This window comes from Debaryomyces hansenii, assembly GCF_000006445.2.
Source record: "Debaryomyces hansenii CBS767 chromosome A complete sequence".
Taxonomy (NCBI): domain Eukaryota; kingdom Fungi; phylum Ascomycota; class Pichiomycetes; order Serinales; family Debaryomycetaceae; genus Debaryomyces; species Debaryomyces hansenii.
In genome coordinates, this window is record NC_006043.2 from 740,175 (window position 1) to 756,519 (window position 16,345).

Genomic DNA, 16,345 nt, shown 5'->3' on the forward strand with positions numbered 1-16,345 from the left:
TATATATATCTTAATTGTGTATGTCTACTTATGTATTTAGTTAATAAAGTATTATAATTTATTTATTGACAAATTAAACTATATTTCAATCTAAAATGCTGATCTATGTCTCATCTCTGAGATCTTTTTTTCAATCTCTCTTGGTGTTCTATTTAATTCTGTACCAATCCTTATTTTCATTGATTGACTTAGCTCATAAAACCTTTCAATTAAATCACCATCCATAACGTTCTTCACTGGGTTATAATAACTTCTGAATTTCAAATGATCTTTACCTAGTAAATTATAACCATTTTTATCCTTATCAAAATCATCAAAATTATAATCGAAGTATTTACGCAATAATAATTGTAAATCGCCCAAAAATTTTACTTCATTCTCTGTGGAAAGTGGTAGCAATAAGCCCAAAGTACCTTGTATTCCAGTATATATTATGCTCTCTTTTCCGCCCATTACTAAACTTCCCTTCGTGAATGATGTGGGTATATCTTGTAAATAAAACTCGCATATATTTTTTAATCTTGAACCCGATCCATTAAGATATGATTCTTGATATCTTAATAGACTCCAATCCTTATCAGATTGTTGTGAAATAGTTTCTGGAACTCTAGAAACAAATATATTGCCAAACTTATCGCCCCCGATTATTGTATCATAGTCCAAAGTAACTAACGCAGTGATTTGCCTCTTCATTATGTCATCTGCGAAGGGAATAAATTGATTTTCAGTGGAATCGTATTTAACAAACGTAGTTGACATAGAAGAATCTCCAACAACAATTCTAGACCCCCCTTGATGGGTTAACCTGATTATATTTTTCAAATATTCTATATTTGAAGATGCTTTACGTAAAAGTTGTCTCTGGCCGAGGTCATAAAGTCTCAAGAAGTTACTCATTCCAACTAGCAACCTCCCATTAAATGGAATAATTGCAGTTGGTTGATAATCCAACTCCGTTTTGTGGACAAACTCCAAGATTTCATTTTGGCTTTTGTTCTTATTGGAAGACTTGTTAATCGTGAAAGTATATAAATAATTATTCGAATACGAGTTAGGTAGAAATTTTTGATCTTGCGTTGTACCTATTATTAAATATTCTTGATTTTTAGTCTGTTGAGATTCAAATTGTAAACGACAAAGCGAAATGGCACTCTCATTCTTTGGTAATTCGATAGTTTGGACAATTTCCTGATTGTTGAAATCAATAACTTCAACACAAGATGCCCAGGAATGTCTTGATCTTTCAAAACCAAAGGCGTCATAATAGTCTTGGTCGATTTCTGGAGTATCTATATTTTCATTAGTACTTTCTTTTTGATTATCTGGAAGAACCGTGACAGGGAATGGTGATGTTATGCCATATTCGGATTCAATTATATATATATATGATGATGAACTTATTTCATTGTCACCTGGACTGTCAACATTCATCTTCCTAGGTAAGTAACGTAATTTAACACTGTTTATTATGAAATCATCATTTACATTAAGTCCAGATTCTTCGCCATCGGTATTACTAATAGTAAGTATTATCAAATTATTATCGTCTATACCAACTATTCCCTCACCCCCTATATCTTCTGAATAAAAGGATGCACCATTTGATATGTTCGTATTTAATAACGGAGTCATCTTAAAATCCCCCTTAGAATAATAACCAATCCACGGTCTAGAAGAAATCGCTAAAAGACCATTCTGTTGTAACTGTGGTAATCCAATGACAGATAATTGAACCGGTTTTGACCCTAAAAATTGAATTCTTGTATCTGATAATTTTCCCGTTATCTCATCAATGGTGACACGGACATATAATCCATTCTCCATACCGATATGCACTGATGTTGAATATCCGTGTGGCACCATCGCTATGGATGAAGAATTTGCCGATAGTGCTTGCAAAGTTACTATTTCAAGACAATTATGAGGCTTTAACGAAATCGCTTGAATTGTTTCATCCGAACAGCCAACAATCGCGTAAGAGCTTTTCCTTTGTAATTTACTGATAGATGACGATGATATTGCTAGGGCACTAATCGATCCACCTGACATTTCTAATCTTTCTTGATATTCAACCAATTGATCATCATGTGGATCAATTTCGAAGTAGCAGATCTCTCTATTGGATAACCCAATTATAACCTGTTCATTATTTGTACTAGCTTGTATAATTGAGATACCCGCAGGTGGATACCAGTCAGTGTACTTCTTCTCTATCGTGTCATTTCTCATTGTATGCTTTATATGTCTAATACCATTAGAATAAATTTGAACTACTGAAGATTTTCCTACTTGTTGAACATTTATTGTAGGTTCATTTGTAACAAACTGAGAATCATTAACTTCTTCGACTACTTCACCGATAGACAATACCAATGTTTGTGAAGATAGCGTGGATGATATAACCAAATACTCATCGTTGGCAGATTCCGCAAAAATCCTCGTTGTATGTATCGCAGTCGGTTTAATGGGTAAAGGTGATGACACCACAGTATTGGTAGAGATACCATGAGTTAATGTCTTCAAATATGAGTGTGATGATAAAGCTGTCAATTGTTTAAATGGGTCTGGAACTTCTGGTCGCAATGTTTCAATTAAAGCACCATCTGTAATAGGGTTCAAAGTTTCCATTATATCAACTAATGCTAAATTCTCTAACCCAGCAACTTTAAAAGATCGCTTAGATATATCCAATTCAAATATGGAATTGTAATCAGAAAAGTTACAAGACTGCAACGTAGTGTTGTTATTATCATCTCCCAATTTTTCAAATTGATAAAAGAGTTTGTTATTGGTTGCAACATTAGCAAAAAGAAACCCACTTTTGAAAATATTAAGGCTTTGAGATAACGGAATTGTATCAAAATAAGTTATGTTAATATTTTCAATAGATTCATTCACTTCATCATGATCAATAGTTATTTTAAAACAATCTCCTAACTGACTCTGGACTAAAATGAAGAAGTTATTCTTTTTTAGTCTGTGGATAACGTGGTTCACTATAAGAGTTTCGTTTGTATTTGATCTTATTGGTATTGGTAGGTATAATTTATCTTTAGAGGGATGAGCATATATAATTGTCGATTTGCTGCATACAAGTAGGCCTCCAATAAAGTCTGGTAATGGAATCAAATGTGATGAAGACCCTGGTATTTTTTCATTAGATTTATGTTTCACGACATGGTTTAATCCCTGGTCTAACTCATAGTAGTTTAGAAGTAAGGATGCTTCACCTGCATCTTCTTCTTCGCCATTGTCTTGTTGGCGTGCATTATAATCACATTCAATGGCAGCAAACATCGGATTTTCAAAACCAGTATCCATAGCACATATTTGCAAAGTTAACGTATGCTTAGAAAATGTCTCTAGGGGTGATGATAATTCAAGTTTTCCTTCATCATTTGATTGCACCTTGTAAACCAATTTATTCTTTTCTATGGCACCAATTAGAATTGCTCTATTGTGAGGATCCACACATAGATACTCACCAGGTGAAGTCCTTCTCAATCCATTCTTTGAATGAGGTTCTTGAAATAATGGAACAAATTGTAACTTCTCTATATCAAACTCTAAGACAACCAATTTTCCAGAATCTGACGTAATTACTACATAATCTTTTTGTGTACCAACTAATCTTATTTTATCAATCCCCTGTATTATACCAAATGATGCCTGCTGGTAGATTTTTTCTAATTTACCGGTATTTGAATCGGCTTTCCACAACTCGATAGATGTTGAGTTGGCTAGTATAATTTCTTGAGATTTCTTATTACCTAAGAATTGACCGACAATCGACGCAATACACAGGGATGGGTGCTTTATAGTGAGATTGTATAAGTACAATGATTCATTATCAACCAGCATTCTAACAAATTATGTTATCTCTAGGACTTTTCTTAGTTATAAACAACTTCCATATTAAAATACATAGCACTTACGATGAGCTGTATCTCCTGCATATAACTAAACATTGATACTTTCTTCAACTGCAATACTTACTTTATTATATAATGATTCAACTTCTATAGCCCGAAAAGATTATATACTTAACCTTGTACACTTGTAAGTGTACAAATTATTTACAAGAAAATATTGAAAGTTAGGACCCGAAATAAGGTGATTTATTAATTATGTCCGAATACTCACACTAAAAATGTAGCTAAACAGACCACTACTTTGTTTTTGAATAAGAGTAGATTGACATAAATACATTTATGTTTGTCGTTTCGTATTTCCCCAATAATGCCTAATTATATTGTTTGGTAAGTTAGTGTTCAAAACATGGATATTAGTATGTTGTTGCAAAATCTTACACGTGATTCATGCTAAAGCCTATCTAAAGCTGTATATCCATACCTCCAAGTATGAACTTGTAGTCTGATTAAGTAAATAGCATATCAAATTCTTTGGGTGGTGTGACGTTTAGTTTATCATGCCTTATTAGGTTTTGTTTATTTTAATTTAGTTTTGTAGTATGAGGTTGATTATCATTTGCAACTTTTTCTCATTTCTTAGTTATTCTTGCAAAACTATAATCATATAATGGCTAAGATTTATTTGGATGCGAAGAGAAAAAACAGGAAATCAAAAGATGATAGGATAGCAGAGGTAAAAAACATAAAATCTGTAATCTTACGGGAAATACATTATGATATTTGATTTAAATTAAATTAGAATATAAATAACCTTATTATTTACACCAAAAGCACGATTATCAAAGATAAATATACAGCAGAAAGGAATTAAGGGGATTAAACCACTTCTATTGTCCCTTCTTGAGGAAAAGATTTAACTGATTTGATTTCATTATCAGTCACTACTTTAGTCAAGCCATCTTTTTCAATATCAGTATGATCAGTAATCTTAAACCAGATCAATGGTAAAGCAATAAGCAAAGAACCATTCACTAAACCCCATGAACTTGCAAATAAGTCCATATATGGCTTTTCCAAAGCATCTAATCTCCATGCAATAGCTGCACCAGCCGATTGAAGACCCTTATAAAAACCAGCGTATAATGCAGTCTTCTTAGGATTATTACTCATACTTCCCAAAACCCAAAATAAGTAAGTTTGAAACATGGAGTCAAATATCCCATAGAATATATAAAGGAACATAGGTCCAATATATGAGCCATCCTCGAAATCAATTGGAGCAAATTTAGGGGGGATTTCACCAGCTGCGTCAGGGCTAGTGACATCCTCTCTTGTGAAGCCAAGTTGGAATTTTAATCCACCTCCCCAGATAGCTAAGGATATTACAGTTAAAATAATATAGCCAATTTTGGCACGAGTACTTCTGCGAAAGCACTTCAAATCCAAAATAGACCCAAATATAATAGCACCAAACATTTGAGATAACCAGTAAAGCAACGAATTTAATGATCTAGTTCTAATGTTGAAACGACCGGCGTTAAAATCATTAAATTGATATGTATAAAACCAGTTAGAAGCAAAAAACATAGGGAAAACAAAGAAAATCCTTGGTTCAGAAACCAACATACGATATAAATCAATAAGTTCTTGCTTCCAACTAGGAAATTTCTTATTCATGACACGAGTACCATCTGATTTCCAGACCTTATTCATTGGCAACATGCACATAGCAATGAGCGAACCACAGAACATCAAAACCATGAATGCAATATAGGTACTATCTCCCACTGCAGATCCCTTATTATTTATATTGTTCGCTAATGGAATCACAGATCCAATAACAGCACCCAAGTTGAAAATAACCCAGAAAATCATAATAGCCCTTCCCTTTTTATCTTCGGTAGGATAACTCATGATTATTGTCCCCTGAGCAGCCCAAAGACAAGATGCACAAATACCTAAGTAGGCACCCGAAAATATAACGAAACCTTTATTCTCTGTATGGTAGAAGCACAAGAGACTTGATGAGTAAAGAAAATAACCAGTACCTCCACCAATCAAGCACGCCTTAATACCAAAATAGTTACAGATCGTACCAGCAAAAAATCCAATAGTTGCAAAACACGAGTACAACGCAACATTAGCATTATCTGCCGTAGCTCTATCAGATATACCGGCACCACCAATACCACTTAACGCATTGTACATACCAGGTGTCATAAAAACAACGAATGAAAGCATTACGATTTGAACCATTGAGTCAGAGTATTGCGGAATGCCCCGAATAAATCTTCGATCGTACCATTTGCCAGATGCAGCAATTTCTTCTGGCGAATGCTTCTTAAGCTCAAGATGACTATCATCATGATGATAGTGGTCGGATGACTCAACACTACTGTCAAGTTCAACGTTTGTATTAGTTTCTTTCTCGGACATCACTAATTTCTATATATATGTCCCGAATTTTTCAACCGAAATTTCCTATTCTATGATGAAAAAAAATCCCTAGAATAAACGGTACTTTCGCTAAATATATATAAGAGAGACTCAATTTATTCCGTATTAAGATATAGGTCATATGTGATATTCAAAAGATAAAGTGCATCACAATCTTGAAAGGGGATTGAACGTTGATATTACATTCGCACTGGGGTAATTTCATATATTACGACCATGTTACATTTGATTCATTGTTGAACAAAATCCCATTTAACTCAAATTCTGCTATATAAATTCTACGGCACATCGAATTTTTATGAGATCTTTCCCATTTGGCTCTATTGTTTTGCCTTATCATTTCTTACCTATTTTTGCGCAAGAGCTCGATTGCGACCATTCGTAATCAATGCCTTAAACAAATCAACTACGAATTACCTAATCTTGAATTTCTCGCTTACAATAATGGAACGTAACATTGACTTTCGTAAGGCTTTTATGGTCTATCTGGTCGCATGATTAATAGTTTCTTGTGAACTGGCTGGTGTGTATATTTTTTTAATTTAAAATAGAATACGGCTGCCTTCACGTTGCATCGCTTATTTACCATAATTATTACTCGATTAGAATGCAATTCTTGCGTACTAGATAAAACAGCGGATTAAGTGATTGATTGTTACGTTGCGATTGTAGAGTTATCTTTTATAGTGAGAACCAAATTCAATCGGACATTGAGTCTAGCACTTTTGAGTCCTGAATATCGGCAAAATGATGTCATTGAAGATTACAACATAGATAAATCGCAAATGGTGCGGAGACCTTTCGGTTGGTGCAACCAGTTCAGAGTACCTAGGCAATGGATGCAACCAATTGTTACAGACGAAATTTGTTAACATTGCTTATATTAAATAAATACTCTATTTTTTGTATTCCGCACCAACTTCAATAATGCTGTTGATTAAATCATCGACAACACTATCGGTCAAAGTAGGAGAATTGAATACAACTCTAAAAAATTCACCTTCATTGTTTTTATCGGTAGGGTTAGGAGAAAAGTCTACCAAATATCTACCTCTTTTATGTAATTCCCTGGAGATGAAACGAGTGATTTCGGTATTGTCGTGGTCTGTATAATCAGATGGCTTATAATAAAAGCAGACTTGCAAGCATGCGGGTAAATCTTTTTCACTGCCGATAACCAATTTAAATTTAGGATTCTTACTGATCTTTTCAACAAAGTCTTTAGCTATGGCAAATGCATGGTCAACACGGTTAGCAAAGCCTTCTTTTCCATAGTATAACCACCCCATGTAGAATTTAAAGGAATCCGCTCTTCTACCGCACCCCATAGTTCCGTCAGCCAAATCATAATTTTCAATACTATCGTCGTCGCTTTCCCTACCGTGGAATAGATATGGTGCTGACAACGACATGGATTTCTGGAAATGCAGAACATGGGGCAACAAAAGGAAGGAGCAGGTAGCTGGGATGCCTAACATTTTATGAGGATTAACTGTAACGGAATCAGCTAACTTTGAACCCTTCATTTTGGACTTGTGGGTTTGTGAGAACACAACGTTACCACCCCAAGATCCATCAATATGGAACCAACAATCGAACTTCTTGGCAACCTTGGAGATCTCTTCAAATGGATCATATGATCCGAAGACAGTTGTACCCGCAGTACCATTTATATACAAAGGTGTATATCCCTGTTCAACCGAACGTTCAATAACCTCGCTTAAATTATTCACGTCCATGCTCCCGTCTGGCAAAATTTTAACTTTAAAAACATTCAGGGACCCCAAACCTAACAAAATAGCACCTTTGACAACCGAGTAGTGACAGTGCTCCGAAGTATAAATGGCAAATTTATAATTGGTGTTACCGTTCTCCTTGGTATCTGGATACTTCAATGCTCGTGCAATTTGCATCGATGTGATATTCGACCATGATCCACCTGAAAAAGTAAGTCCTCCACAAGTTTCTTGGTCATCGTCAAAAAATAATTGTGCATATTTCTTACCAATATAATTTTCCAATACTGATAAAGCAGGCGAAACAGTGTATACATGCGAATTGGTATTCAAAATAGATAGTATCAAGTCTGATATAACACCAATTGGATTGTTTGATGCATATAACTTGTCTAAAAATCCTGGATTCCATGTGTTAACCGAGTATTTCAAGACCTGATCAATAGTACTGGATAATTTTTCATAATCACCTTTAATACCGCTATCTAATTGTTTATCATCAGTAAATTGGTTCTTTAAAAATTCCGGACTATGATATTTTCCCAAAGAGTCAGTTTCGTAGTTGGAAGAATTTGGATCAGCCTTATCGATGTAGTGTAAGATTTTGGGTTTTATCAAGCCTAACAATTTGTCGAGTTCTGCAACTCTATCCGATTCTATATCACAGCTTATTTTAGTCATTTTTTTCAATCCTAGTATTAATTTAGATGTATGTTGCCACTTTATTGTCGTTATTTCAAAATAATATTGAATTTATATTCACAGGCTTACAAAGAAATCAAAATTTCAATACTGTGGAGCATTTGTCATTATGCTTGATTATTTGTCAGGCCGCGGATTAAAACAAAGGACGGACATATACATGATTTGAATTGTTTATTCCATAAATATTGTGAACATTGTTCAATACAATGTTTATCATAACGATAACTACTTTTTGAAGCATCATCTCAATTACTGTGCCCCTCAGTCGTATTATTATTGAAATATCTGCTTTCTTATACAAATGTAGGCAATATTCGTTCGAATACATAGGTAATATGCTCAATGTAGTCAGAATATCTCTATACAGTATATATCTATAGCCTATACTGTTATGGGATATATTATATGACTTTTATTAGTATGACCTATATCACATTTATCCGCATCCTATATGATATAGATAGATATATTTTCCTATTTACAAGCTAAATTAAAGATTTTAGCATTAGCTGAATTTTTGAACACTTTTGATCTGAGTCTGATGGGATATGCTATTATTAGTTCTTAGTTTTTTTCCAAAGTTCCGGCCAATCTTGCCCTCTCTTGTTCTTCTCTCAAGAGTCGTTGCCTAGATAAATTTCTGTTCAACACTTCCAATTTTTTCATTTCTTCGTGAGCCTCGAAATTTCCGGATGATAAGTTCTCATAAGTATCGTCATACTTACCAGTAGATAACGGTGCATTACCTTTCATTCTCTTTCTCATATCAAACATACCATTCCTACACTCCATGAATGCACGGAAGTTGGCGATACACAATTCTGGAAGGTCCTTCTTTAACTCTGGATCCGATAAGCATTTCTTAGGCGTGTTCCTCTCTATAAGAACACAAGGTGACCTTTGCAAGCAAATAGCTAGAGCTTTCTTTTGGTCTTTACAACTACAGAATGTTAGTATATTGTTGAAAAAGCCATTTTCCATTTAGATTATAGTTATAATAGGTTTCAACCTGAAAGTTCGATTAGCGACATATTTGAAACTATAACTATCTATTGGCTATGTGAATATCGAGACCTTTACATACCTTGCACCCATATTGAATACGTCAGTTTAAAATGAATATAAATTACATGATCATTGATAATATAAATATTTCATATATAAAATCAAAAATTATATACAGGACTGTAATTATATCATTCACTGAGCTAAACCTATAGAAAACTATACCTCTTATCTTGATACCAACCTTCTAAATTGAATTGAAGGAGAATAAAGCTTTGAAAGTTCCAAAGTGTTTAAGACCAGATTGAAATAGCTTATTATTACTCGTTAATTGGAGCTTGCGTGGAAATATATTGAGCTAAAACCTATCTCGCAGTTTACATAACCGATCCAGGTGTTTATGTACATTAATAGTTCTTACAGCCAAACTTTAATAATTCTGATTCGAAATGACTATAAATTTTGTACCAGGGGAGGTAAATAATAGTCCGTACTCTGTGCTGCAAGGATTATGGAAATCGCATCATATAATAGCTTATGGGTCCGGGAACAATTTGATCATATACGCCACAACAACTGATAGTACAAAGCATAAAAAGTCAGATCATTTACAAACTATCTACTTGGAGGCAGATCCGTATGCAATTGATGTCAATTCATCCAACGGGTTCATTGTTATTTCAATTGGGAATAATATTGTTGTCTATAAGCCACTTAATGAATACATGCTGAAACCGCAATGGTCCCATGCCTTAGAATTTGATAACGTTGATTCTACAATGATAAGTTGCTTGCAATGGGCACCATTGGAGGATGAGCTAATAGTGGGTTCAAAAGAGACACTAGCACTTTACCATATTTATGATGAGTATGGATCTTTGAGATATGAAAAGAGATGGCATTCAATTCAAGCAAACCCCATTATAAATATCAAAATCACAAACAATTCCAACAAAATCATAACCCTTAGCGGTAATTATGAACGGTTGGTAAAAGTATGGTCTAGAATTAACTATGGTGAGAATACTTTGTTTGAACTTTCTTACTTGAACCATCCTTTAAATACGTACGTGACTGACCTCAAATGGAAGTATCGCATCCCATCTGATTCGATCAACACTGTAGACAGCTCTATGGCAAATATAAAAAATATTCGTGGGTACATTGATAATGGTAATGATGATAATGATATAATCTATACGTTGACAAACGATAATATTTTGAGAGTATGGGCGGCTTATGAATTTAGTGGCCACAACCATTTCAGATCATGGGCTTCTTTAGACTTAAGTGAGTGCTTTGTGGACGACGAGATAATTTCTATGGTTACAATAGACAATTTTCATCTTCAAAAGACATTAATCCCTCAGATAGAGGCAGGAAATGGAAGCTCCAATATATATAAGTATTTTGAGAACCAGAACTTGAATGATTTAGATCTTTTGTTTGTAATAAGTAAGCAAGGAAAGGTTGCAATTTATTCTATTTTGAATATTTCATTGACTCCGCCAAATGCAATTAAATTTGAGAGATTGGATCAATCTAATATGAGTTTCGATAAGAATTCGTTTCCCAATGGAATTAATTATACGAAGTTTGAAAATTTGACGAAAGAGATAATCCAGAGTGAGGAATTTTTGATAAATTTAAAACCAATTATATTTCCTGAACTAGAATTTTTAGATAATAGCGACAGCTCAACCGGATTGTCGATATTAATCCATGATAGACTAAAAAATACAATTAGATTTAATGCATTTGAGTTTAAGAACATTTTAAAATCAGATTCATCTGTTCTAGGTGCAAAGTTGATTGACAAATTTCAAGGTCATACTAAATCAATCCGAAAACTAGTGAAATCATATTCCTCATCTGCATCTAACAATATTGTATTTTCGATTCTGAATTTTCCTGAACATAACTACTTATGGGAACCATTACTGATTGGTTCTTCGAATACTGAAAGTATGACAATAACTAAAAAATTTCAAGTTAACTTAAACCATGGCTCTAATATAAACGAGAAAAATCAAGGGATATGGGACAGTGTCTTGTTGAATGATATTGAACCCCCCAATAAAATTGGAAGACATCATTTAGTGGTAGCGTTGGAAAAAAATGGCCTTATAAGTTTGTGGGATTGCAATGCGTTAACATTGGATATTCAAGAGGCGGCGCTTTTAGAAAGGTTAGAAATTTTGAATTCAATCAATGAACGTATAATTCGGGAACCAAGAGCATTTGTGATAACAGAGTTTCCTAATGAATCTAACCATACAAAAGAATATTGCATAATTGCCATTTTTGAAAATGATTTGATAAAAGCATGGAAACTCATAATTAATATCAATACTCAACCATTATCTACTAGCTTGAAGCCGTTAAATATTAACAACTTACCACAAGATGAAAAGATCCATCAAATAGCGTTAATTGATTCATTTGAATCCAAAGGTGAAAGGAATTTGGTATCTGTAATAGATAAGCAAGATAAGGTGAAGTTTTTTGCAATCAACTTTGCAAAATCGCGGGACTCACTAGAATGGATTGAGACCTATAGGCTTCATACCAATATATCGGAAGCCACTAAAATTCACGGAGCATCAATCATCAATAAGTTTGCTATTGTTGACAAGACGGGCTCTCGATTAACAATTTGGGATACCAAATCTGGCGTCTTAGAATACGAAGAAACATTTGACGATAGTTATGGCGCTGTAACAGATCTTGATTGGACATTCATTACTTCAAATTCAGAAAGACTGACATCTAACGCTATATTGTCAGTTGGTTTTCTGAGATTTGTTTTGTTATACACACAATTGCGTTATGATTATACTAATAAAATCCCAACATTTGCAGTACTAAAAAAGATCGATATCTCAAATTATACATCGCATGAAATTGGAGATCTGATTTGGCTCGATGATGGTTATTTGGTCATAGGCTGTGGTAATCAATTTTTTATAGATGATAAATGGGTAAAGCTTGGTAGCTCTGCTAACAATTCACTTGATTCGACAATACGTCAATTGATGGTAGGATACACCAACATAGAAAATGAGGACTATGATTCATCACAAAAGGAAACCAAATCTACTTATGATATGATTTACGATATCGAACAATTAGTTCGAATTTTGAATGGTCCGTTACCTGTATATCATCCTCAATTCTTAATACAGTGTTTATTCATGCATCAGATTTCATTGGTGAAAGATGTTTTCGTCAGATTATTCCAAATATTACGGAAAGGTGATTCAATCCAATGGGATTTGAGTATGGATTTGACTAACGAAGTACTTGAAAATAACGAGTCAAGACAAAGTGGAGCAAGTACACCTTCTTTGTCAAGTAAGATTGATATAATTAATGATGCGTTTTCAAGCAAATTCGATTCTTCAGGTATTCATATATTTAACTCATTCAATGATAATTTACTGGATTTATTAATTGAGAAGTTAATGAAGATTTCCCTACCTTTGTTAACAAGACACCAACAAATCACGTTAATTTCAATAATTTCAATTGTAAAGGAACTCGGAAAATATTTAATGTCCTTGGATGAGAATGGACTAAGATTCTTAATGGGCTTTAAGTTGTTTCAGCTATCTTCAAAGCAATCAAAGCTAACAACTAGAGATATCAGCTGGGCTTTGCATAGTGATAATAAGGAAATGCTACTCACAATGGTAGAAGAGTACTTCAAAAATAGACTTAAATGGGAAAATGTCAAACAAATAGGACTTGTTTATTGGGTTGAAACGATAAGATTGACAAAAATCATGGAATCATGTGCTAGAAATGAATTTAGTGATACAAGAGATCCATCGGGAAGGGTTTCATTATTTTATTTAGCTATTCGTAAGAAACAAGTTTTAATTGGATTATGGAGGACAGTCAGCCATACAGAACAGCAAAAGATGTTAAAGTTTCTAGCAAACGATTTTAATGAATCGAGATGGAAATCTGCCGCATTGAAAAATGCGTACGTATTAATGGGCAAACATAGATATATTGATGCAGCATATTTCTTTCTTTTAGCAGATGCATTGAAGGATTGCTGCAATATAATAGCTACGAAATTGAATGATGTCCAATTAGCGATAGCTATAGCTAAAATTTACTCGGCGACGAGTAAGGGTACAATCTCAGAGGGTGAAATCATTAAGAACTTGATTGAAAATTATATGGTACCAGAAGTATTGAAAAATGGAGATAGATGGATAACTAGTTGGATATTTTGGGAATTGGAAGAGCATGAAATATCAATCCAAGCGTTAATCAAATCGCCTATAGAAATCATTAATCATCATAAAGCAAAATTTTCTGATGATTGTTCTAAAAATTATATTAGCAAAATCACACCAAGATTTTCAAGTATGAGTTTCTTGAAAGATGACCCGGTCTTGATTATTTTGTTCCACGCTTTAAGACAGAAGACAATTAAGTACTTGAAAGGATCATTATCTATCGCACCAGACGAGGAATTTAATTTTATTATAAAAGTTTGTTCGATATATACAAGAATGGGATGTGATTATTTAGCTGTGGTATTAATTAGAAATTGGAGTTTCCTCAAATATGATGAATCCAAGAATGAAATTAAATGGTCAAATCATACGACGGAGAACACGAACCAATCAAATGAACAACAAAATACATTATCATTTACTGAAAATGGCATTCATCCTGAAAATATGACTCAGAAGATCAATGCTCAACCACCTCCACCCACAGCTTTCCAAGAACCAGACATGAGTGCCTTTGATTTCGGCTTCTGATAGATATATATATATACATATATATAATAGTAATGTTTCTGCATTAGAATATAGTATTGGCCGATCTGAGCACACCGGACAATGTTTGGATTAGTGACGCCCAAGAATCGTATATTGTAGTGATCGCCCCGAATATAAAGAAAACCCACATCTTCGAAACAAGAACACCCTTGATGGCATGAAATATCATAGCATTACCAATCGCCATTACGACTCGCAACGACTCGAGCACCTTTGACCACCATTCAGCAGGATTTGTTGGTTTCTTAATCATCAAAATCAACGGCCTGAAGAATGATTTGTCTACCAATGTGATCAAAATGTTGTCCAAGTAGTCTATCGAATAGTGCCTGATGTAGACCAATTCATAGTCCAGGAACGACGTCTTCAACAAAAGTGAAGGATTTCCATATTCCGGATCCAATAGTTTCTGACATTCTTCAGATTTCACCTCGCAAAATGGTTTGGATAATAGAACAACCTTAAAATTTATTTTAAACTGGTCGATCGTATCAGGGTTTACTACCAACGGTACCGTGAACACAATCAAATATAATGGTATTATAAATAAGCAGGCAAACTGCAAATTTTCAAGAAATATCTTTCCGTAGTAGTGCAATGATACAAAACGGGAACGTTCAAACATATCTATACATTAAGAATTAATATCTGCGGTTGCATTGATAGATAAGGAGTGCTTTTCGATAAGCAAATCAACGTCGCGATATTGTAGAGACGAAAAAAAATCAACCCTACCCGGGACTCGAACCCGGAGTCTTCCGCTTAGGAGGCGGATGCCTTAACCGTTTGGCCAGCAGGGCTAATCTCGGCTTTTTGAGGCAATATCTGTATACATATGTTGTTAGTGTCGCTCAATTTCCCGCCAATCCTCCACATTGTTGTTTCCTACAGGCTTTTACGCATGCAATCATCGCCCTGAGAGAATTCAAAGCAATTGGAGAATTGGTCATCGAAGCGTCATTCCACATCTTACAGACATCTGGGCATATGATGGCGGAATATTAGGTGGCAAATATACCCACCGCCATCTCATAGCCATTCAATAACTTTGTGGGCCCGTCCATGGCAAAAGGACAATTAAGTAGGTCATCAGTCACTTATATCCGAAAATGACAAAATAGTTTATTATACGCATAATATACGGCTACATCTACAATGTTTATTATCAACTTTGCGCGAAATTTCTCCTTATACATGTGCCAAGTATTTAGACAATCAGCAATTTCACCCTCATCCATGTAAAATCGGGCACTGCTGGGGGTTTAGATGCACTGTCGACTTTAGCCATAATGCATCCTTTAAATCTCCTTTACTGCGGAATACCCCCAGCAAGCAACTGAAAACACTCTCATACAGCTTGAAGTAGCATAGGCACATCCAACTGACATGACTAACATCGATATGATGGTCAGGACTGTCCAGATCAGATATTTCTATGGTACGTACGTACGATTAGCCAACTACGAAATTTTCATTGTTTGGCGAGCGAGTGACTGTAATTCGGCTGCAAATTCAGCCCGAACCAGACTATGCCTGTTTTAACCGCAATAGGCCAACGTCCACACAACAGAATTACTAGATCTTGTGTTATCTAAGTCTTAGCACTTTCACTTAGCCTTCATTTGATGAAGGTCAAGCCTTCTGAAGCACCAGATAAAATATTTTATGCCCTCGCCGAATTACCGGTATTCAACAGATGATAGCGCACTAAACACGTGATATAGCATATTATTTCAGTCGTAATTATACCGGATATTATCGGTAA

General features: G+C 34.5%; 6 protein-coding genes and 1 non-coding gene across 7 annotated transcripts; 1 reads left to right on the plus strand and 6 right to left on the minus strand. All coding sequences in view use genetic code 12, as the record gives it.

Moving 5' to 3' along the window:
- Positions 1-90: 90 nt before the first annotated feature.
- On the minus strand, positions 91-3,861 carry DEHA2A08932g (DEHA2A08932p; the record flags this gene model as incomplete). The annotated part of the gene is made up of 1 exon (XM_456718.1): positions 91-3,861. The coding sequence occupies one exon, from the start codon at positions 3,859-3,861 to the stop codon at positions 91-93; it is 3,771 nt and encodes a 1,256-aa protein (XP_456718.2).
- An 887-nt stretch (positions 3,862-4,748) lies between these two features.
- DEHA2A08954g (DEHA2A08954p) lies at positions 4,749-6,308 on the minus strand (the record flags this gene model as incomplete). Its single annotated transcript, XM_456719.1, has 1 exon — positions 4,749-6,308. One exon carries the CDS (start codon positions 6,306-6,308, stop codon positions 4,749-4,751), a length of 1,560 nt encoding a protein of 519 aa, XP_456719.1.
- Positions 6,309-7,225: 917 nt separating this feature from the next.
- Positions 7,226-8,746, minus strand: DEHA2A08976g (DEHA2A08976p; the record flags this gene model as incomplete). The annotated part of the gene is made up of 1 exon (XM_456720.1): positions 7,226-8,746. The coding sequence occupies one exon, from the start codon at positions 8,744-8,746 to the stop codon at positions 7,226-7,228; it is 1,521 nt and encodes a 506-aa protein (XP_456720.2).
- Positions 8,747-9,334: 588 nt separating this feature from the next.
- On the minus strand, positions 9,335-9,865 carry DEHA2A08998g (DEHA2A08998p; the record flags this gene model as incomplete). The annotated part of the gene is made up of 2 exons (XM_456721.1): positions 9,335-9,710; positions 9,855-9,865. The coding sequence occupies 2 exons, from the start codon at positions 9,863-9,865 to the stop codon at positions 9,335-9,337; spliced, it is 387 nt and encodes a 128-aa protein (XP_456721.1).
- A 359-nt stretch (positions 9,866-10,224) lies between these two features.
- DEHA2A09020g (DEHA2A09020p) lies at positions 10,225-14,559 on the plus strand (the record flags this gene model as incomplete). Its single annotated transcript, XM_456722.1, has 1 exon — positions 10,225-14,559. The coding sequence occupies one exon, from the start codon at positions 10,225-10,227 to the stop codon at positions 14,557-14,559; it is 4,335 nt and encodes a 1,444-aa protein (XP_456722.2).
- A 43-nt stretch (positions 14,560-14,602) lies between these two features.
- Positions 14,603-15,205, minus strand: DEHA2A09042g (DEHA2A09042p; the record flags this gene model as incomplete). Its single annotated transcript, XM_456723.1, has 1 exon — positions 14,603-15,205. One exon carries the CDS (start codon positions 15,203-15,205, stop codon positions 14,603-14,605), a length of 603 nt encoding a protein of 200 aa, XP_456723.2.
- A 102-nt stretch (positions 15,206-15,307) lies between these two features.
- Positions 15,308-15,380, minus strand: DEHA2A09064r. The gene has a single exon. It is a non-coding gene; the product is annotated as a tRNA-Arg (tRNA).
- Between the last annotated feature and the right edge of the window lie 965 nt (positions 15,381-16,345).